The 22,173-nt window shown below is 41.6% G+C and overlaps 1 protein-coding gene and 1 long non-coding RNA gene across 2 annotated transcripts in view; one reads left to right on the forward strand and one right to left on the reverse strand.

Moving 5' to 3' along the window:
- CSMD2 (CUB and Sushi multiple domains 2) overlaps positions 1 to 22,173 on the reverse strand; it is a 1,542,159-nt gene that overhangs the window by 155,295 nt on the left and 1,364,691 nt on the right. Inside the window, exons 38-41 of the mRNA XM_073571899.1 lie at positions 19,157 to 19,275; positions 18,038 to 18,107; positions 13,553 to 13,669; positions 163 to 372 (exon numbers count right to left, since the gene is read on the reverse strand). Coding sequence (XP_073428000.1) covers positions 163 to 372; positions 13,553 to 13,669; positions 18,038 to 18,107; positions 19,157 to 19,275 — 516 coding nt within the window. The remainder of the gene's footprint in view (positions 1 to 162; positions 373 to 13,552; positions 13,670 to 18,037; positions 18,108 to 19,156; positions 19,276 to 22,173) is intronic.
- The window catches only part of LOC141086141 (uncharacterized), an 86,718-nt gene that overhangs the window by 54,544 nt on the left and 10,001 nt on the right, over positions 1 to 22,173 (forward strand). The gene's annotated exons all lie outside the window — the stretch shown is intronic.

A 22,173-nucleotide genomic window follows, 5' to 3' on the forward strand; every position in this document is an offset into this window, starting at 1 on the left:
TAAACACAGGCTATACATATTGTATCTCATTCATAGTCTACATGTAGGGATTTCTATGATTCCTTCAGAATGGCTTTAGCATTTATTGCAACATCACACTATGATATTATCCCAGGTAATAGAAATGACTCAGTTTCTTTAATAGAAATTTGTTAGAAGTACCTTGATATTCCAGTTTGAAACCAGGTTTGTTCTGAGAGTGGTCACTGTGGAAGTATATAGAGGTTTCATGGGATGTAGAAAGCATGTTGCCAGGTGTCTCAGACCCACTGAATCGTCCAATAACACTACTGGTTTCATGTGGGCCGTTGCGGATCTCCACAAAATCATGATTGGCTTCACTTGAGAAGCTGAGAAACTGAATGTGCGCTCCTATAGCAAGTACACAAATAATAGATTACTTATATAGTATGCTATATTTTTAACCAGAGTTCAGGAAAAGTAAAGGAAACGCCTCGGCACTATCAACATTTCTTAGAGTGGAGTTGTCAGCAAATGTACATGTAGCATATTAAAAATAGGCCAATGAAAACCAGTGGTGTTCTGCTAAAAGTTTCCACAGCGAGGGAAAACATTTGCACAACCAAATGAAATACGGTAGAAAGCGTCAGTCACTGCAAAAAATCACACATTTATTAAAGTCATGCGGTCAGGGAGAGAGGATGAGAAGATGCGGCTGATCAGATGGTGGCATCTGCTCATCCTCTCTCCTTGACCGCATGTTTTAAAGGACTTCAATAAATGTGTGATTTTATACGATAAGTAACGCTTTCCATTTCATATTGCTATACTATATATTTTTTTTTTTTACTTTTTCCAGATTAAACACTAATAGATGGAAGGCGAATTGTCAATTATCTAGCCTTAAAAGGTTATTCTCAAAATCATATGGGTTCAATTTTCTGTACATATAGAATTAATCACATACTCCAATAACATCTATTTTTAAATCTGCACTGATCTGCGGCTATCACGTTACTAATGATGACCAGCCAGGGCTCTCTTCACTTCCCTTGCCACTGAATCGATCTTACAATAGTTCTAATGCTGTCAGTCGAGCACAGATAACCTAATGACCATGTGTAAAAAAAAAAGATGGTTTCAAACATATTTCAACAAGGCTATGCTGAAGATCCCACTTATTCTACCTGCATTTGCGCCTAAAGAGCATGTCTAATTTATGAAAAACAGATGCACCTACAGTGGGGAAAAAAGTATTTAGTCAGCCACCAATTGTGCAAGTTTTACCACTTAAAAAGATGGGAGAGGCCTATAATGGACATCATAGGTATATCACAACTATGAGAGCCAAAAGGAGAAAACAAATCCAGAAAATCACCTTGTTAGGGTTTGCGGATCACATCAAACGTAAATTAAGAGAAGGTGTGATCGTGTGGTGATGGAGAAACCACAGCTAGCAAACAATGGCAGAGCGGAGCCACGCAATGGCGGAGCGTAGCCGCGATTAAACACTGCAAACACACCGAGTTAAACGCCACTCAGTGTGAACAGAGTGCAAGGCGCCTGACTCTGTTACCCCACAGAGCAGTACGAAAACAGAGAGCACTCTAAGCTATGCCCTACTACGCTGGTGATTGAACCTGCTCTGACACATGGTGGCTTTTGAGCCCGCGCCTGAGGACTCCCGATGAAAACGCTAAGTTCAAGCGGGAGTTCCCACCCTATACTGCCTGTCTAGGAACACACTCATAGTGCTATCAGCGGCATACGTGAGCCAGGGTGGTAACTGGCTCACCAACACACACAGCAAATACGAATGATCTTAGCCACCCACGGTTGCACTAAAGATCCTTTTATAGACTGTGCCAATCAGACAGGACCTCGCTCGCGGGCTAATCCGGAGCCGGCACAGGACCTGAGCAGCTGATGACTGACCACCAATGAGAGGTCGCCACCTCTCGTGTATGCTCAGTAGAGTGAATCCTGGACTTAGTCTCAGAAATGACAGCCTGCCGCAGTCTATTGTCAGTTACCATAGCTGAACCTGGAGAGGCAGTGGTAACAATACGCACAGCCCGAGTCTGAGCAAGACGCCGAGACCAACGTCTTTGCTGAGCAGCATCCACTGCAGTCGAGACTGAATGGGAGACCGCAGGAGAAGATAATGCTTGGGATCCATCCTGTGCAGGGGGAGAATCCTGGCGCCTAACACCCCTTGTCTGATTTGGCAAGATTTATTTTGCAAATTATGGTGGAATATAAGTATTTGGTCACCTAAAAGCATGCAAGATTTCTGGCTCTCACAGACCTGTAACTTCTTCTTTAAGAGGCTCCTCTGTCCTCCACTCATTACCTGTAGTGATGGCACCTGTTTGAACTTGTTATAAGTATAAAAGACACCTGTCCACAACCTCAAACAGTCACACTCCAAACTCCACTATGGTGAAGACCAAAGAGCTGTCAAAGGACACCAGAAACAAAATTGTAGCCCTGCACCAGGCTGGGAAGACTGAACATGCAATAGGCAATTAGTGTGGTGTGATGAAATCAACTGTGGAAGCAATAATAAGAAAATGGAAGACATACAAGACAACTGATAATCTCCCTCGATCTGGGGCTCCATGCAAGATCTCACCTCGTGGGCAGTGGCGTAGCGTGGGGGGGGCGGGAGGCGGTCTGCCCCAGGAGGCATATGTGTGGGGGCTGCGCGGCAGCAGCAGCAGCAATTTCTCTCTGTGGGAGAAGCGCGGAGGCAGTGAGGCACAGTGCAGTGCAGTGGGAGCAATCACAGCAGCTCCGCTGCCTGCAAGCGGGAATAGCAGTAGCGGAGCTGCAAGGGTCCGTCCTGCTTCCTGCCCGGAGGCCGCGCTTCCTGTCCGGAGGCCGCGCTTCCTGTTTGACACAGAAGTGCCGCTGAATCACGTCATCATTCAGCGGCCGCTGCTGTGTAAGCGAGGAAGCGTGGGCGATGCTGCGGACAGGTGAGAGGTGGTGTCTGTGTGTATGTCTGTCTGTCTGTCTGTGTGTATGTGTGTGTGTGTGTGTGTGTGTGTGTGTGTGTGTGTGTGTGTGTGTGTATGTATGTCTGTATGTATGTCTGTGTGGCTGTGGGGTCAAAATTATCACAGAAGCGGTGAGCAAAAATCCCAGAACCAAATGGGGGGACCTAGTGAATTGCCTGCATAGAGCTGGGATAACCATAGCAAAGGCTACCATCAGTAAAACACTACGCCGCCAGAGATTCAGATCCTGCAGTGCCAGATGTGTCCCCCTGCTTAGGCCAGTATATGTCCGGACCTGTCTGAAGTTTGCTAGAGAGCATCTGGATTATCCAGAAGCGTATTGGGAGAATGTCATATGGTCTGATGAAACCAAAGTAGAATTGTTTGGTAGAAACAAAACTCGTCAAAACTCGTAAAGCATTTGACACTGTCCCACATAAAAGATTGGTAAGTAAGATGAGAAAACTTGGGCTAGGGGAAAATGTGTGTAGATGGGTAGGTAGCTGGCATAGTGATAGAAAACAAAGAGTGGTTATTAATGGTGCATACTCAGATTGGGCCAGGGTTACTAGTGGGGTACCACAGGGTTCTGTATTGGGCCCCCTACTATTTAATATATTTATTAATGATCTAGTGGATGGCTTACACAGTAAATATCAGTATTTGCAGATGATACAAAACTATGTAAGGTTGTTTACACAAAGGAGGACAGTTTGCAACTACAGACAGATTTGAGTAAATTGGAGAATTGGGCTGAAAAAAGGCAAATGAGGTTTAACACAGATAAGTGTAAAGTTATGCACATGGGAAGGAGAAACATATGCTATAATCACTTACTAAATGGGAAACTGCTGGGGAAATCAGACATGAAAAAGACTTATGCATCTTAGTCAATAAGAAGCTAAATTGGAGTGCCCAGTGTCAGGCAGCTGCCACCAAAGCAAATAGGGTCATGGGATGCATTAGAAGAGGTCTGGGGACACGAGATGAAAACATAATTCTCCTCTGTACAAATCACTCGTCAGACCACACTTGGAGTATTGTGTGCAATTTTGGACGCCGGTGCTCAAGAAAGACATTGCTGAACTTAAAAGGGTTCAAAGGCGGACTACAAAAATGATAAATAGAGTTGGTTCACTACAATACCCAGAAAGGTTATCAAAATTAGGTCTATTTACTCTAGAAAAGAGAAGACTTAGAGGAGACTTAATATATATGTACAAGTATATCAGATGGCAATACAGAGATCTCTCCAATGAACTGTTTGTACCAAGAACTCTGACAAGAACAAGGGGGCATTCTCTTCATTTGGAGGAAAGACAATTTCTGCACCAGCATAGAAGAGGGTTCTTCACGGTAAGAGCAATGAGTCTCTGCAATTCTCTTCCTGAGGAAGTGGTGATGGCCAACTCACTGAATGAATTTAAGAAAGGAATGGATGCTTTTCTTGTGAGTAACAGTATAGAAGGTTACGAATAACAGAGGTAGATGGTTGACCAAGCTTAGGGGAAGGAATTTTTTTCCCTATGGAGAAAATTGGCTTCTACTCTGTGGGTTTTTTGCCTTCCCCAGGATCAACAATGCAGAACAGCTGCACTAAAAATAGGCTGAACTAGATGGACATAAGGTCTTCCTTCAGCCTTCAAAACTATGTTACTATGTTACTATGTATGTCATGTTTGGAGGAGACAGAATTCTGAGTTGCATCCAAAGAACACCATACCTACTGTGAAGCATGGGGGTGGCAACATCATGCTTTGGGGCTGTTTCTCTGCAAAAGGACCAGGACAACTGATCTGTGTACATGAAAGAATGAATGGGGCCAGGTATCGTGAGGTTTTGAGTGTAAATCTCCTTCCATCAGCAAGGGCATTGAAGATAAAACGTGGATGGGTCTTTCTGCATGATAATGATCAAAAGCACACCACCAGGCCAATGAAGGATTGGCTTCGTAATAAGCATATGAAGGTCCTGGAGTGGCCTAGCCAGTCTCCATATCTCAACCCCATAGAAAACCTTTGGAGGGATTTGTTGCCCAGTGAAAGGCCCAAAACATCACTACTCTAGATGAGATCTGCATGGAGGAATGGGCCAACATAACCCAAAAGTGTATGCCAACCTTGTGAAGACTTACAGAAAATGTTTGACCTCTGTCATTGCCAACAAAGGATATATAACAAAATATTGAGACCAAATACTTATTTTATATTGACCAAATACTTATTTTCCACCATAATTTGAAAAATAAATCTTGCCAAATCAGACAAGGTGATTTTCTGGATTTGTTTTCTCATATTGACTCTCATAGTTTTGGTTCTTTATATACATATATACACTGAGAACATATGTGTATATGTATAAAAATATTTAAAATATACATATTTTTAACACTGAGAAGTTAAAAATGAGTGAAACGCTTGGATGGAGGTACAGATCAAAATGTTGTTTCTTTTCATATATAGCAAAGTGAGACAACATACACCACAGCCTTTTTCCCAAAGTCACACTCATTATTTTTGTGATATCACACACTCCTTATTGAACGAGACACACATAAAAGTCTAAAACATTTGATATGTGGAACATAGAATGAGTGCTTGAGTGCTGGCTCGATTTGAATAGTAATTCTGCCCCACTGAATTCTAATGAGACAAGACTAAAATGGTTTATTATTAAAGCCAAAGGTTCTGTGGACGTTCCAGTCATTTTTACTGCAAAAATAATGATGCATGGTGTGCTATTCTTGCTGCCAAATTGACGGAAACCTTGAAGCAACCTCTAACAGAAGGGCCAAATGGAGAAGTGAGCGTATTCTAAGTGACAGAATGTACTTACACAGAATAGAGAGGTGAAGCAAGGAGGTAGGCTGACTACAAGGTAGTGACCCCTATGTTGTCAAATATCGGGGAACCAGCTACTGTATTTATCAGTTGAACACATCCTGAATTTTTCCTAACTACCATTATACACAGATACATTGCTGTCAACCACTAATTCAAGATGATCTCCAAACCTTCTAAGTTATGAAGTACAAAATAGAAGCATTATTTTAGATGATTATTTTTACATATATCATCACTAAAAGTATGGCATACCATTAATGGAATAATGAAATTAAATAGTTAATTAAAGTCACACCTCTTTATAGCCTCGCATTAATTAGCTGGCATAACTATGTTGTGCTTCACGGCATACTCGTAATTAATTCCACTCATTGACCACATTAATATTTAATCCATTCAATTTCTCTGTGTGAGTATGTAAGAAGGAAATGGGTATGGATTGTGTTACGTGTCTGAATAATGAAAAGTTCCAGTATTGCAATTTATTTGCGATTGTTTTTAACTATTTGCTTCATTTTGAAATTCATGTATCCTGTAGGGTGACACACAGTCTATATAATCTGTAGGCACTACATAAGTAGAATCTATATTATCCATAGGCACTATATAGTTGTAATCTATATTATCCATATGCACTATATATGCAGAATCTATATTATCTATAGGCACTATATAGACAAAATATAGATTACCATAGGCACTATATAGGCAGAATCTATATTATATATAGGCACTATATAGGCAGATCTATATTATATATAGGCACTATATAGGCAGATCTATATTATATATAGGCACTATATGGGCAGAATCTATATTATCCATAGGCACTCTATAGGCAGAATCTATATTATCTATAGGCACTATATAGGCAGAATCAGTATTATCTATAGGCACTATATAGGCAGAATCAGTATTATCTATAGGCACTATATAGGCAGAATCTATATTATCTATAGACACTATATAGGCAGAATCTATATTATCCATAGGCACTCTATAGGCAGAATCTATATTATATATAGGCACTATATAGACAGAATCTATATTATTTATAGGCACTATATAGGCAGAATCTATATTATCTATAGGCACTATTTAGGCAGAATCTATATTATATATAGGCACTATATAGGCAGAATCTATATTATCCATAGGCACTATATAGGCAGAATCTATATCATCCATAGGCACTCTATAGGCAGAATCTATATTATCCATAGGCACTCTATCGGCAGAATCTATATTATCTATAGGCACTATATAGGCAGAATCAGTATTATCTATAGGCACTATATAGGCAGAATCTATATCTATAGGCACTATATAGGCAGAATCTATATTATATATAGGCACTATATAGGCAGAATCTATATTAGCCATAGGCACTCTATAGGCAGAATCAATATTATATATAGGCACTATATATGCAGAATCTATATTATCTATAGGCACTCTATAGGCAGAATCTATATTATATATAGGCACTATATAGGCAGAATCTATATTATCCATAGGCACTATTTAGGCAGAATCTATATTATGTATAGGCACTATATAGGCAGAATCTATATTATCCATAGGCACCATATAGGCAGAATCTATATTATATATAGGCACTATATAGGCAAAATCTATATTATCCATAGGCACTATATAGGCAGAAACTATATCATCCATAGGCACTATATAGGCAGAATCTATATTATCCATAGGCACTATATAGGCAGAATCTATATTATCCATAGGCACTATATTGACAGAATCTACATTATATATAGGCACTATATAAGGAGAATCTATATTATCTATAGGCACTCTATAGGCAGAATCTATATTATCCATATGCACTATATAGGCAGAATCTATATTATATATAGGCACTATATAGGCAGAAGCTATACTATCCATAGCCACTATGTAGGCAGAATCTATATTATCCATAGGCACTATATAGGCAGAATCTATATTATCCATAGGCACTATGTAGGCAGAATCTATATTATCCATAGGCACTATATTGGCAGAATCTATATTATCCATAGGCACTATATCGGCAGAATCTACAGAATCTATTTTTATCCATAGGCACTATATAGGCAGAATCTATATTATATATAGGCACTATATTGGCAGAATCTATATTATCCATAGGCACTATGTAGACAGAATCTATATTATCTATAGGCACCATATTGGCAGAATCTATATTATCAATAGGCACTATATTGGCAGAATCTATATTATCCATAGGCACTATATCGGCAGAATCTACAGAATCTATATTATATTAGAATTATATTATATTGTGACAAGAACAAGGGGGCATTCTCTTCGTTTGGAGGAAAGACAATTTCTGCACCAGCAGAGAAGAGGGTTCTTCACGGTAAGAGCAGTGAGGCTCTGGAATTCTCTTCCTGAGGAAGTGGTGATGGCCAACTCACTGAATGAATTTAAGAAAGGAATGGATGCTTTTCTTGTGAGTAACAGTATAGAAGGTTACGAAAAACAGAATATTATAGGTAGATGGTTGACCCAGCTTAGGGGAGGGAACTTTTTTCCCTATGGAGAAAATTGGCTTCTACTCTGTGGGTTTTTTGCCTTCCCCAGGATCAACAATGCAGAACAGCTGCACTAAAAATAGGCTGAACTAGATGGACATAAGGTCTTCCTTCAGCCTTCAAAACTATGTTACTATGTTATCCATAGGCACTGTATAGGCAGAATCTATATTATCCATAGGCACTATATGTGACCCAGTATTTGTGATAACATGGACTTGATCTTTATTAGACTGGTAAAAAGTAGGGACATTCTTTAGCAGGTGATGTAGGTTGCATCTCTTCCCACCATAGCAATCTAATATGAAACGTCCAGTGGTCACAATTTTATAGTTTTGGCATGGCATGAAAACCCTGTCTTGAGGAATATCAGTGACACAATAATAACTAAGAAAATTTCTGATTCAAGCTTAAGCTGCATCTCATTTCTGAGCTATATTCCATTTACTCCTTTTTTATGATAGGGCTCCATGATGAAATGGTGTTGGCTGAAAGTCATAGTACTTCAAAGTGCCGCACTAAAAGTGTTGAAGGTACCATTAACTGTCTCTAAATGTGAAGAGACTGTACAATCAACATGTCACAGGAAGTCACGAAAAACAGTTTCCAGAATTTTGAAATGTAAGTCTTTCATATACAGCAGGGTGATACATTTGCAAGGAAGCAAGAGTTATGAAGTAGAAAAATGAAAAAAAAAAAAAAAAAAAAAAAAAAGAAAAGCCAATGATCTATGATGAGATTTTAGAAGGGGCAGCAAGAGGCAATCTTATAAATTAAGGTGAAGTAGGTAAAAATGTCACACCTAAAATTAGTGAAAACCAGGATCTTTTTAAAGTGAGCACTTTAAAAGGCAACTATTATATGTACAGTATGTTTAAAGCTAGACTCCAAAGGATTAAATGGAAACTATCATATACTAGAAACTAGTCTGCTGCACTGTCAAAATACAGCAAAATGTGGTAAACAGACCCTAAAAAGTTGTACAGAGGGGAGGGAGGATGTGTGGAGAGGCGGCTGAGGATTATGCTGAATTCTGCTCTACTATCCTAATGCCACGATATATTTATGCCCCCTTGGCTAATAGTGCACAGGATCTGCCAATTCTACAGGGCAGCATATTATGGTGAAAAAACTAGCGCAAGATACAATCTGACTATGTGCTGTAGCTATGCACAAGCTATAACATACTTATTCAGCTGCTTGGCAAATAGTGTGCATTACAAAATTGCTACCTGTCCCGGCTCTAGCACCGGGCTCTGCATCCTTCTTCCCTGGTGGCTGTCTCTCACTGCTCCCTCCTCCTTCCAGGTTCGCACCTCTGATGTCATGTCTCCTAGGCCTTTTTTAGTCTGACTCAGGTAATGGAATGCCATCTGAATATTCAGGTAGTGTTGCTGTAGCTACTACCTCAGGTCTGCTATTTGAAATGTCCTCAGCTCTACCTCATTGCCTGGCTCTGGTATATTACTCAACTAGTGAACTTTCAGACAAATCCAGCATTGCATTACTTGTGGGCTCTGCTACTTTTTTTCTCAAATTTGAGTCACTTGATAAATCCAGCTTTGCTATACTGATGTGCTTTACTACATATACTGTATCTATGAGTAAGTCTCCTTTCAAACTCGGCTGTTCCGTTCCAGCTGTGTCACTGTGCTCCAAGTGCCATCAAGTTAATCCATTTCTGCTGTTCCATGCTGCTCCTGGTGATGTCCAGCTCATCCATTTCTGCTGTGCCACGCTGCTCCTGGTGATGTCCAGCTCATCCATTTCTGCTGTGCCACGCTGCTCCTGGTGATGTCCAGCTCATCCATTTCTGCTGTGCCACGCTGCTCCTAATGATATCCAGCTCATCCATTTCTGCTGTGCCATGCTACTCCTGGAGATGTCCAGCTCATCCATTTCTGCTGTGCCATGCTGCTCCTGGTGACATCCAGCCCATTCATTTCTGCTGTGCCACGCTGCTCCTAGTGATGTCCAGCTTATCCATTTCTGCTGTGCCATGCTGCTCCTGGAGACATCCAGCCCATCCATTTCTGCGGTGCCACTCTGCTCCTAGTGATGTCCAGCTTATCCATTTCTGCTGTGCCTCGCTGCTCCTGGTGGTGTCCAGCTCATGCATTTCTGCTGTACCACCCTGCTCCTGGTGGTGTCCAGCTCATCCATTTCTGCTGTGCCACGCTGCTACTGGAGATGTCCAGCTCATCCATTTCTGCTGTGCCACACTGCTCCTGGTGACATCCAGCCCATCCATTTTTGCTATGCCACGCTGCTCCTACTGATGTCCAGCTTATCCATTTCTGCTGTGCCACGCTGCTCTTGGTGACATCCAGCCCATCCATTTCTGCTGTGCCACGCTGCTCCTAGTGATGTCCAGCTTATCCATTTCTGCTGTACCACGCTGCTCCTGGTGGTGTCCAGCTCATACATTTCTGCTGTACCACGTTGCTCCAGGTGACATCCAGCTCATCCATTTCTACTGTGCCATGTTGCTCCTGGAGATGTCCAGCTCATCCATTTCTGCTGTGCCACGCTGCTCCTGGTGATGTCCAGCTCATCCATTTCTGCTGTACCACGCAGCTCCTGGTGATGTCCAGCTCATCCATTTCTGCTGTACCACGCTGCTCCAGGTGATGTCCTGCTCATCCATTTCTGCTGTACCACGCTGCTCCTGGTGATGTCCAGCTCATCCATTTCTGCTGTGCCATGCTACAGTAAAAGTGCCGTCAAGCTCATGCATTTCTTCTGTTCTACACTGCTTCTGGGACAGTCCTGATACCTTACCATGCTATATCTCGCTGCTCCAATGCCTCCTGTCTGTGCTGCAAATCCAGTCATATAGCTTAGATAATTCACCTCGACAGATGAATTCTAACTAAAATATATCTTAAGGCTAACTCACAACATTGTATGGTGTCCAGCTCATCCATTTCTGCTGTGCCACGCTGCTACTGGAGATGTCCAGCTCATCCATTTCTGCTGTGCCACGCTGCTACTGGAGACATCCAGCCCATCCATTTCTGCTATGCCACGTTGCTCCTAGTGATGTCCAGCTTATCCATTTCTGCTGTGCCACGCTGCTCCTGGTGACATCCAGCTCATCCATTTCTGCTGTGCCACAGTGCTCCTGGTGACATCCAGCCCATCCATTTCTGCTATGCCACGCTGCTCCTACTGATGTCCAGCTTATCCATTTCTGCTGTGCCATGCTGCTACTGGTGACATCCAGCCCATCCATTTCTGCTGTGCCACGCTGCTCCTGGTGATGTCCAGCTTATCCATTTCTGCTGTACCACGCTGCTCCTGGTGGTGTCCAGCTCATACATTTCTGCTGTACCACGTTGCTCCAGGTGACATCCAGCCCATTCATTTCTGCTGTGCCACGCTGCTCCTAGTGATGTCCAGCTTATCCATTTCTGCTGTACCACGCTGCTCCTGGTGGTGTCCAGCTCATACATTTCTGCTGTACCACGCTGCTCCAGGTGACATCCAGCCCATTCATTTCTGCTGTGCCACGCTGCTCCTAGTGATGTCCAGCTTATCCATTTCTGCTGTGCCACGCTGCTCCTGGTGACATCCAGCTCATCCATTTCTGCTGTGCCACGCTGCTCCTAGTGATGTCCAGCTTATCCATTTCTGCTGTGCCTCGCTGCTCCTGGTGGTGTCCAGCTCATACATTTCTGCTGTACCACGCTGCTCCTAGTGGTGTCCAGCTCATCCATTTCTGCTGTGCCACGCTTGTACTGGAGATGTCCAGCTCATCCATTTCTGCTGTGCCACGCTGCTACTGGAGACATCCAGCCCATCCATTTCTGCTATGCCACGTTGCTCCTAGTGATGTCCAGCTTATCCATTTCTGCTGTGCCACGCTGCTCCTGGTGACATCCAGCCCATCCATTTCTGCTGTGCCACGCTGCTCCTAGTGATGTCCAGCTTATCCATTTCTGCTGTGCCACGCTGCTCCTGGTGGTGTCCAGCTCATACATTTCTGCTGTACCACGCTGCTCCAGGTGACATCCAGCTCATCCATTTCTACTGTGCCATGTTGCTCCTGGAGATGTCCAGCTCATCCATTTCTGCTGTGCCACGCTGCTCCTGGTGATGTCCAGCTCATCCATTTCTGCTGTACCACGCAGCTCCTGGTGATGTCCAGCTCATCCATTTCTGCTGTGCCACGCTGCTCCTGGTGATGTCCAGCTTATCCATTTCTGCTGTGCCACGCTGCTCCTGGTGATGTCCAGCTCATCCATTTCTGCTGTGCCACGCTGCTCCTGGTGATGTCCAGCTCATCCATTTCTGCTGTGCCACGCTGCTCCTGGTGATGTCCAGCTCATCCATTTCTGCTGTACCACGCTGCTCCAGGTGATGTCCTGCTCATCCATTTCTGCTGTACCACGCTGCTCCTGGTGATGTCCAGCTCATCCATTTCTGCTGTGCCATGCTACAGTAAAAGTGCCATCAAGCTCATGCATTTCTTCTGTTCTACACTGCTTCTGGGACAGTCCTGATACCTTACCATGCTATATCTCGCTGCTCCAATGCCTCCTGTCTGTGCTGCAAATCCAGTCATATAGCTTAGATAATTCACCTCGACAGATGAATTCTAACTAAAATATATCTTAAGGCTAACTCACAACATTGTATTGTGGCCAAATTATCTTGTCTTCCAGCAAGTCCACAGGACATGTTGTGACCCTAACATTATCTTAGCCATATATAGGTCACAAGACCTATGGAACTTGTGGCTCTACTGCTTGCTGTGGTGTGAATTAGCCCTTGGGGAGTCTAATGAATGACTTTGTATAGCATTTCACAAAAAAAAAAATCATATCTTTACATCTTTTTTACTGCAAGTGCTTAAAAACCGTAACACAATTATGGTTTCTGAGGTTTTTTCCTTCTAAGAGCCAATGGGGTTGATCTACTTTGTGTCACTATGCCAGTCTTGTGCCGTAGTTTTCCTCATTCCTAAAATATTATCACCATAATGGCAGAAGTTTTGGAGGAACTGGAAACAAAGAACCTTGAGCATCTGTGAACCTGACATCCTAAACAGTAAAATATTACCATGATAAAGTCTCTCCTACATCACACATCATCTGATAACCTCGACTGTCACAGTTCATTAGGCAGGAGAAAACCATGTTGAAACTTGTAGTGTATGAAATGTGACTGCTCTGTCACTCACCAAATCCCACCGGTAAGGAGATCTTCCAGGTGCAGTCCAAATTACTGGGGTAGTTCCCAGGGAATCCAGGGCTCAGTATAACACCTTCCATGTCTTCCGTCACACCTCCACATTGCGCTGAATATAAACAAGGGAATGTAAGTGATTCTTTATATTTTAGAAACTATGGCAGTGTGGGTAAAAATAATGAAAATAGGAACTCAAGGACCAAAGGGTTAAGTGAAAGATACACACAATGGCCATAAAATCAAGCACAAAGCCAAAGTGCAGTAGACAAGATATATACATATATACACATCTCACAGCAAAGTATGACATTGCCACCTAAATAGAGAGCTGTTATACTATATTTAATATGCAGCAAGGGCATCCACAATGCGGAAGATGAATTGCACACAGAATAAATGGTTCATTCATAGTTTTGTGCATTTTATAAAGCCTATGAAAATACTATGAATAATGAATATGTTTATCATCATTTCAAATGGATATTTTTTTTTTGCCTGGCTGCACTTTTATTGTACTTACTAAAAGAAAATATGTAGAAATATGATATTGCATGTTGCATTGTAAAAGGTGGACAGCATTGGTAAGAGGTTACAGAAACAGGTTTGTTTTATGCACCATTAAAAAAGCTTCGCAATAGAAACAGAAAAATAGAACTTGCCTGTATTGTAATGCAAGCACTATAAGAGACAAGGTATTTCACAGAAAGACCTGCCTCCAATATTATTGCTGTAATTTAGGGGTATATAATTTTGAAGCACACAATGGAGAATGCTTATAAAAGGGAATACCTGCTGGCTGCAAACATGTCTACTATAGAAGATGTTTGTGGTAATATAAAAAAAAAGCACATAAAAGTAATACATAGTATCATTTGACGCAGTAAAAGAGGATCATTCATCAAATGTTTCATGTTGAACTGTACACATGATATAACAGTTGCTGCATAGTGGAATAAAGTTTTTTGCTTCATTTTTAATACATGTTATGTCTTCATTGTGGTGATATTAGCATTCAAAGTATATGGCACTTAATTAACTAATTTTCTTTAAGACCAAGAAGGTGAGCATTATCAAAGACTTTGTCACTGGGGATTGTGTTCATTGATGTGTACGTCTTCCCCATGTATGACACTGCCCAATCATAAGCAAGCGGCAACATACAGTAGGAAAAGAACATCTCCCATAATGGCTTACAGCGGGCTTTTCAGTGTGTGACATGTAATGAAAGACAGCCCTGATCTATTGGTCTAACCTCCTTCATGATTAGAAAGCACTGGAAGTAGAGCACAGATGACTAACATCGTTCAGATAAGGTCACGGAAGTCAGTGTGTAGGGTGGGTCACCACAGCTGAGTTTAGTTTGTTACATTAAAAACTCTTCAATCAGCTTACCTTATCTCATATCACTGTCAACTTTGCTGTACTGTCCCTCCCCACATGCTGCCTGTCTGGATATAAGTACTCAAAGGTGTCAGTAATCACATTTATGTTTATTGTGCTTATGGCAACTTGCACTCGCCCTGCAGGGAAAGCAGAGCAAGTTGACATTACATCTCACACAGGAGTAGCCTGGTCTGAGTTATTGTGGGATGTGTTCTTTTTGTCCTGTGTGTTGCTACCTGCTTATCACTGAGCACCGTTACACAAGGGGAAAAAAAAAGCTTTATATTGCAGTCATTATTACATTGTGTGTCCAGTTCAACATGAAAAATTTGGTGAAAGATCCTCTTTAAATGATCACATGATGCAGTTTGAGATTCCTGTTTCTTTGAGGCTTCAGAATGTTACTCTCAAGCTTCTTTTTAGCGACCTCACTGGGAGGGACAATGGGGACTTAGGGTTCAATTCATTAAGAATGACTTTGCACATGCCAGTCTTAATGAATTGGGCTTCTGAAGCTCAAAGTGGCATAACTTTTCATGAATTTGATAGGTGGGCTTAGGCACTCCTAACTCCACCCATTTTGCAAAGCTGGTCGGAGGTGGTGAGGTAACACCAAATTTAACAAAATTTAATTTAATAGTCAGGCTTTTGTGACATAAAACTGGTGATAATCTTAATGAATCTGGGACTAAGTTGGTTACAGATGTGTGTTAATATCTTACTTCTTTTTGGCTCTACAAAGCTCAAGATGAATGGAGAGGGATAAACGGCTTTAAAAAATACATAATTTTGTGGTACTCTGTTGGGAGATGCTTATACTAAACAGATCTACATATGCATAGTAAGTAGTGTGATGTGGATTGCAACCCATTTTGGCTTTTGTTAGTGCATGGTAATAACTGGAGTACTTCACAAAAAAATAAGGGTCGACACATCCGTTTAAGAGGTGTTGTGAAATGTGTGACATTTGTTGTGATACGGACACTGGCTGGCACTCTTATGATGGTAGCTTGAATAAAAACATTGTGGTGGGCTTATTTATTAATGTATTGGAATGGTCACTGTGACAGGAGTACTAGCTGGCAAGGTAGTGATTGCACTGTGGGTTCCTATGCTCTGGATATAAAGTTGTGGCCAAAAGTATTGACACCCCTGCAATTTTATCAGATAATACTCAGTTTCTTCCTGAAAATGATTGCAATCACAAATTCTTTGGTATTATTATCTTCATTTAATTTGTGTTAAATGAAAAAACACAAAAGAGAATGAAGCAAAAAGCAAAACATTGATCATTTCACACAAAACTCCAAAAATGGGCCAGACAAAAGTATTGGCACCCTCTGCCTAATACTTGGTTGCACAACCTTTAGCCAAAATAACTGTGACAAACCGCTTCCGGTAACTATCAATGAGTTTCTTACAATGCTCTGCTGGAATTTTAGACCATTCTTCTTTGGCAAACTGCTCCAGGTCCCTGATATTAGAAGGGTGCCTTCTCCAAACTGTCATTTTTAGATCTCTCCACAGGTGATCTATGGGATTCAGGTCTGAGCTTTCTCACACTGGGCCCTACATTATGCTGCAAAATTTGTTGGTAGTCTTCAGACTTCATAATGCCATGCACACGGTCAAGCAGTCCAGTGCCAGAGGCAGCAAAGCAACCCCAAAACATCTGGGAACCTCCGCCATGTTTGACTGTAGGGACCGTGCTTTTTTCTTTGAATGCCTCATTTTTTCTCCTGTAAACTCTATGTTGATGCCTTTGCCCAAAAAGCTTTACTTTTGTCTCATCTGACCAGAGAACATTCTTCTAAAACATTTAAGGCTTTTTCAGGTAAGTTTTGGCAAACTCCAGCCTGGCTTTTTTATGTCTCAGGGTAAGAAGTGGGGTCTTCCTGGGTCTCCTACCATACAGTCCCTTTTCATTCAGACACCGACGGATAGTACGGGTTGACACTGTTGTACCCTCGGACTGCAGGGCAGCTTGAACTTGTTTGGATGTTAGTCAAGGTTCTTTATCCAACATCCTCACAATCTTGCATTGAAATCTCTTGTCAATTTTTCTTTTCCATCCACATCCAGGGAGGTTAGCCACAGTGCCATGGGCTTTAAACTTCTTGATGACACTGTGCACGGTAGACACGGGAACATTCAGGTCTTTGGAGATGGACTTGTAGCCTTGAGATTGCTCATGCTTCCTCACAATTTGGTTTCTCAAGTCCTCAGACAGTTCTTTGGTCTTCTTTCTTTTCTCCATGCTCAATGTGGTACACACAAGGACACAGGACAGAGGTTGAGTCAACTTTAATCCATGTCAACTGGCTGCAAGTGTGATTTAGTTATTGCCAACACCTGTTAGGTGCCTCAGGTAAGTTACAGGTGCTGTTAATTACACAAATTAGAGAAGCATCACATGATTTTTCGAACAGTGCCAATACTTTTGTCCACCCTCTTTTTTATGTTTGGTGTGGAATTATATCCTATTTGGCTTTAGGACAATTCTTTTTGTGTTTTTTCATTTAAGACAAATTAAATGAAGATGATAATAACAAATAATTTGTGTTTGCAATAATATTCAGGAAGAAACTGAGTATTATCTGACAAAATTGCAGGGGTGTCAATACTTTTGGCCACAACTGTATTCTGTCACTGTCTTAGATTCACTTGTAGGCTCTACTATGGTGGTGCTATGACTGGATCTGCTATGAAGACATTATGACTGATAGGAACACACGGTAGTCATATGGCTGGTTTTGTTACGAGAGCTGCGTAGCTACAGTATGTCGGTTATAGACAATGTGGCATAGAGTTTTTGAGTACATTGTGCAGATATTATTATACGGTGCTAAATATCTGATAAGGATACGTGGATATTTTTCAATGCTTGTATATTTATATCCTTGTGTTACTACGCTTCATTAAAAGTACATTCTTAGATAAACAGATAAAATTGATTTTATATTTAGATACTGTATGTTCTCACTTTAGCAATGTTTCCATCATACAGTATACTCTATATTAATAGAGTAGGTGCCACTGCCATACATCACAAATGGATCAAATAGAAAACCAATTAGTGTATTTCTTCACATACCGATACACAGAGGAGGTGGATAATTCCAGCGTCTCACTGTCCCTGGCATACATGAAATATGTGAGTGGCCCTGTAGAGAAGAGAATACACCCATAAAACACTATTTGTGCAATATCACATACTATTGTTTATGTTTTTTTATTACGCACATAAAGCTCCAAAACGTAAAACCTGGCACTTCTACTGAAGAGAAGCGATAACTTGAGAGATTTATGTTCTTTTGCAACAATAGGAATAAAAAATGTAAAAAAAAAATATATAGAGGTAAGGTAACTAATAGCTGATCAGCAGATCTGGGACAATTCTACACAATCAATTTTACTCAAAAACTACCCTTGAAAATGCCCTGTGTCAGTCCCTATAACTTATGATGGGATCAATGGCTGTGTTTTTAGTTCTTTAAGTGCTTTTCCATTGAAGACTGCAAATATTTCCACATGTAAAAATTGCTATTGTGGAGACATATCAAAAAAATATATTTGCATGCAACATGTTTAGAGACGATTATAGCTAAAATAAAGAGGGCAGGCGCCTATCCAGATGCATATTTTGCTAAATACTTATATTTTCCATTAAATATTTTGGTTCATTTGTTCTTAGGACTGTACATTATGCCATTCCTGTAAGCTCGCCCTGGCACTGTGACTGACAGCTCATTCTGCACGGATGCGCTGCAGATCAATCAATCATAGTGCTGAGGCATGCTTACAGTCACATCCACTGAATACTGAGCGGTGACTATGGACACAACTCAGGACTGAAAGTGGACAGCTCCCGGGAGAAATAAAGTTTATTTTCTTCTGCTAACTCCATTTTTAGTACGGCAGCTGGACAGCACTGCAACAGCATTAACATGCAGATAAATCCTATATCTGGAAATTAATACCACTGGAGGAAATGACAGGTTTCCTTTAATGTAGCCTCCAAATATATATATATATATATATATATATATATATATACAGTTTCTAATATTAAATGGAGCATTTCACTAATCAGATTGGAAAATTCGACCTATTTGAATTAAGTCATCATTTACATCCATTATTATACCAGTACAGACAACACGGCCACTATTCAAGCCAAGGAACAGCTTTGGGTTGGATTCTTTCATAGTACCTGAAGACTATATCCTGGTTCACACTGGAAGAAAACAACATCGTTCACAAGGTATCTTTCTCCAGTTTTCACTCCATTGCTAGGAACGGCTGGTTCTGGGCAACTGGCAAGACCTACAGCTAAAATCAACCAAAATACAGCGATTAGGTCAACAATTATAAGACTCAGAGTATGGTATCATTGTGCAAATTATGGGAACACAAAAGAATTACACAAAGACCGGAATCCAGTATATTTCCTAACTTTACCATTTAATGGTAAAATAGTTACTCTGAAGTAGAAATCTTAATTGTATCCCTTTTATCTTGGCAGACGATAACAATTCCAGTGCCCTCTCATTTTATGTAAAACTTGCTGAACTGTTCTTATTTTGAGCTTTGATTGAAACCTTGAAAAGCTTTTTTTAAGTCTTATCATAAGGGTCGTGATGGCAGGGATCCAACAGCTGACAAACCCACAGCTGGACCCATAAATTAGATAAATAAAAAGATCAGGTCCCTACAGAGGTGATGTGGCAGCCCAAGCATTTTTCTATAAAAAAATGATTGGGATTTATGTAAATCTGTAACTTCTCAGTTCTCACTTTTAAGTTTTTGGAACTTGCAATTCATTACAATGTAAAAGCAATGTACACAGGCTATCACCTACCTATTGAAAATATAAAAGCAACTGACTTGTTCTTAGGAATGTGGCTTATTGATATGTTCATACTGGGGAAAAATGAAAAATTCAATTTCAACCAGTCAGCCATCCTTTATCTGTGAGAGTACAGCTTTTTCCAGTACTTACATATTGTATGTTGTAATTTCATGGAGCTTCTTAATTTCCTATAAAGGGTGTAAGGAGGCTAATGGCCACGTAGTCGATAGGGAGGTATGTGTCACAGAGATGGCTGCTTTCTGTGATGTAACCCGGAGTATTTTCTCTAGTGCACGTAAGCACTAAGAGATTCTTTAGGTGCACCTGGGACTGGGTTGTGGGTAGCTGTGAGAGATGGGCAGGTCTAGCTGAGAGATGGGCAGGTCTAGCTACCCATATACCTCTGGGTGTGGTTAACAGCCTTAATAATGGAGGCTGTTGTTTGGCACATGGTCTGTGTGTTAGGAAGAAGAAGGTCTCCTGTGTGTGTTTGGCTCCAGGCCGAGCCTGAGTACTGGATACTAACCCAGCCTGTGTGCCTACAGGCCTGGCGGAGCAGAGCCCTGCTATGGACATTTGGATTTTTGTTTGCTTGATCTAAAGGCTGTTCGTTTTCTGTTTTTGCTTCTGCGTTTATGAAGCAACTAGCTGAAGAGTCCGGCGTTGCCTGGGCATAGTAACCAACTGTGGTTAGTTATAACAAATTATAATGATTATATTGCACATAAAAACCATGCATCTAATCCTATCCTGTGTGATACTGACTGCTGAGCCGTGTATCTAATCCTATTCTGTGTGATACTGTCTGTTGAGCCGTGTATCTAATACTATTCTGGGTGATACTGTGTGCTGAGCTGTGTATCTAATCCTATCCTGTGTGATACTGTCTGCTGAGCCGTGTATCTATTCCTATCCTGTGAGATACTGACTGGTGAGCTGTGTATCTAATCCCATGCTGTGTGATACTGACTGCTGAGCTGTGTATCTAATCCTATCCTGTGTGATACTGCCTGCTGAGCCATGTGTCTAATCCTCTCCTGTGTGATATTGACTGCTGAGCTGTGTATCTAATTCTATCCTGTGTGATACTGACTGCTGAGCCGTGTATCTAATCCTATCCTGTGTGATACTGTCTGCTGAGCTGTGTATCTAATCCTCTCCTGTGTGATACTGACTGCTGAGCCATGTGTCTAATCCTCTCCTGTGTGATACTGACTGCTGAGCTGTGTATCTAATCCTATCCTGTGTGATACTGACTGCTGAGCCATGTATCTAATCCTATGCTGGGTGATACTGGGCTCCCCCTGCAGTCTGTGTCAGAGGGTAGTCTGCGTTGGCACGGTAATAAATTGTGTTATTTCCAGCTTTACAGACGGACGATAACACTATAGAAATAAAAAGAATAATAGGCCTCAGTTACCACAACTGTCTACAAAGAAAACTGTTGCTGATAGCAACCAATCACAGCTCATTTTTCATCTTTTAAACAGCTCTGGGACAGCGTGGCGAGTTCTGAGAGGCGACTTTTGAGTTTCGACTTTTATGTGGCGAGGTTGGTGTATGTGTGGTGAAATGTGTGCTGAGGGTGGTATATGTGTTGAAGCATGTGGTAGTGTGTGGCACATTTTGTGTGTCTGTTCATATCCCTGTGTGTGGTGAGTATCCCATGTCAGGGCCCCACCTTAGCAACTGTACGGTATATACTATTTGGCGCCATCACTCTCATTCTTTAAGTCCCCCTTGTTCTCATCTGGCAGCTGTCAATTTGCCTCCAACACTTTTCCTTTCACTTTTTCCCCATTATGTAGATAGGGGCAAAATTATTTGGTGAATTGGAACCCGCGGGGTTAAAATTTCACCTCACAACATAGCCTATGACGTTCTCGGGTTCCAGACGTGTGACTGTGCAAAATCGCGGCTCGTGTCACGTCACACGCGCCGGCTGCCTACACCTGCGTTGCAGGTTGGAATGATGAGGCGGGTGGATCGGCCTCTTCCTGGAATAAAGAATCAGGTGTTGCATTTCACAGCAACCATGTGTGGACGGCGTGCGTTCCAATGAGTCACAGGTGGGTGATGGTCCCGTGATTGGCAGTTTATTTAAGGGCCCTTTTATCAGCTTGCCTCACTCCATTGTCATCTGAGGAGGCAGCCCGTATAGTTGTTACTTCATCAGTATGCCCATCAAGTGCTAATAGGTCCCCTGAAGAGTCACTTTACTGACGAAACGCGTCGGGATGCACAGGGACATAATAGGGCTTCTATTTTGAGGGTCAGATGTGGACTGCCCTTGTCAGGGCAGGAGTCATGGGGGTCAGGTTATGGTAGCACTTACAGGGCTGAATAGGGTGAATGTACTTCCCTTTCTCCTGACCACG

Source organism: Dendrobates tinctorius, unplaced genomic scaffold (genome assembly GCF_039654945.1).
Source record: "Dendrobates tinctorius isolate UK_male_01 unplaced genomic scaffold, ASM3965494v1 ptg000007l, whole genome shotgun sequence".
NCBI classification, from domain to species: domain Eukaryota; kingdom Metazoa; phylum Chordata; class Amphibia; order Anura; family Dendrobatidae; genus Dendrobates; species Dendrobates tinctorius.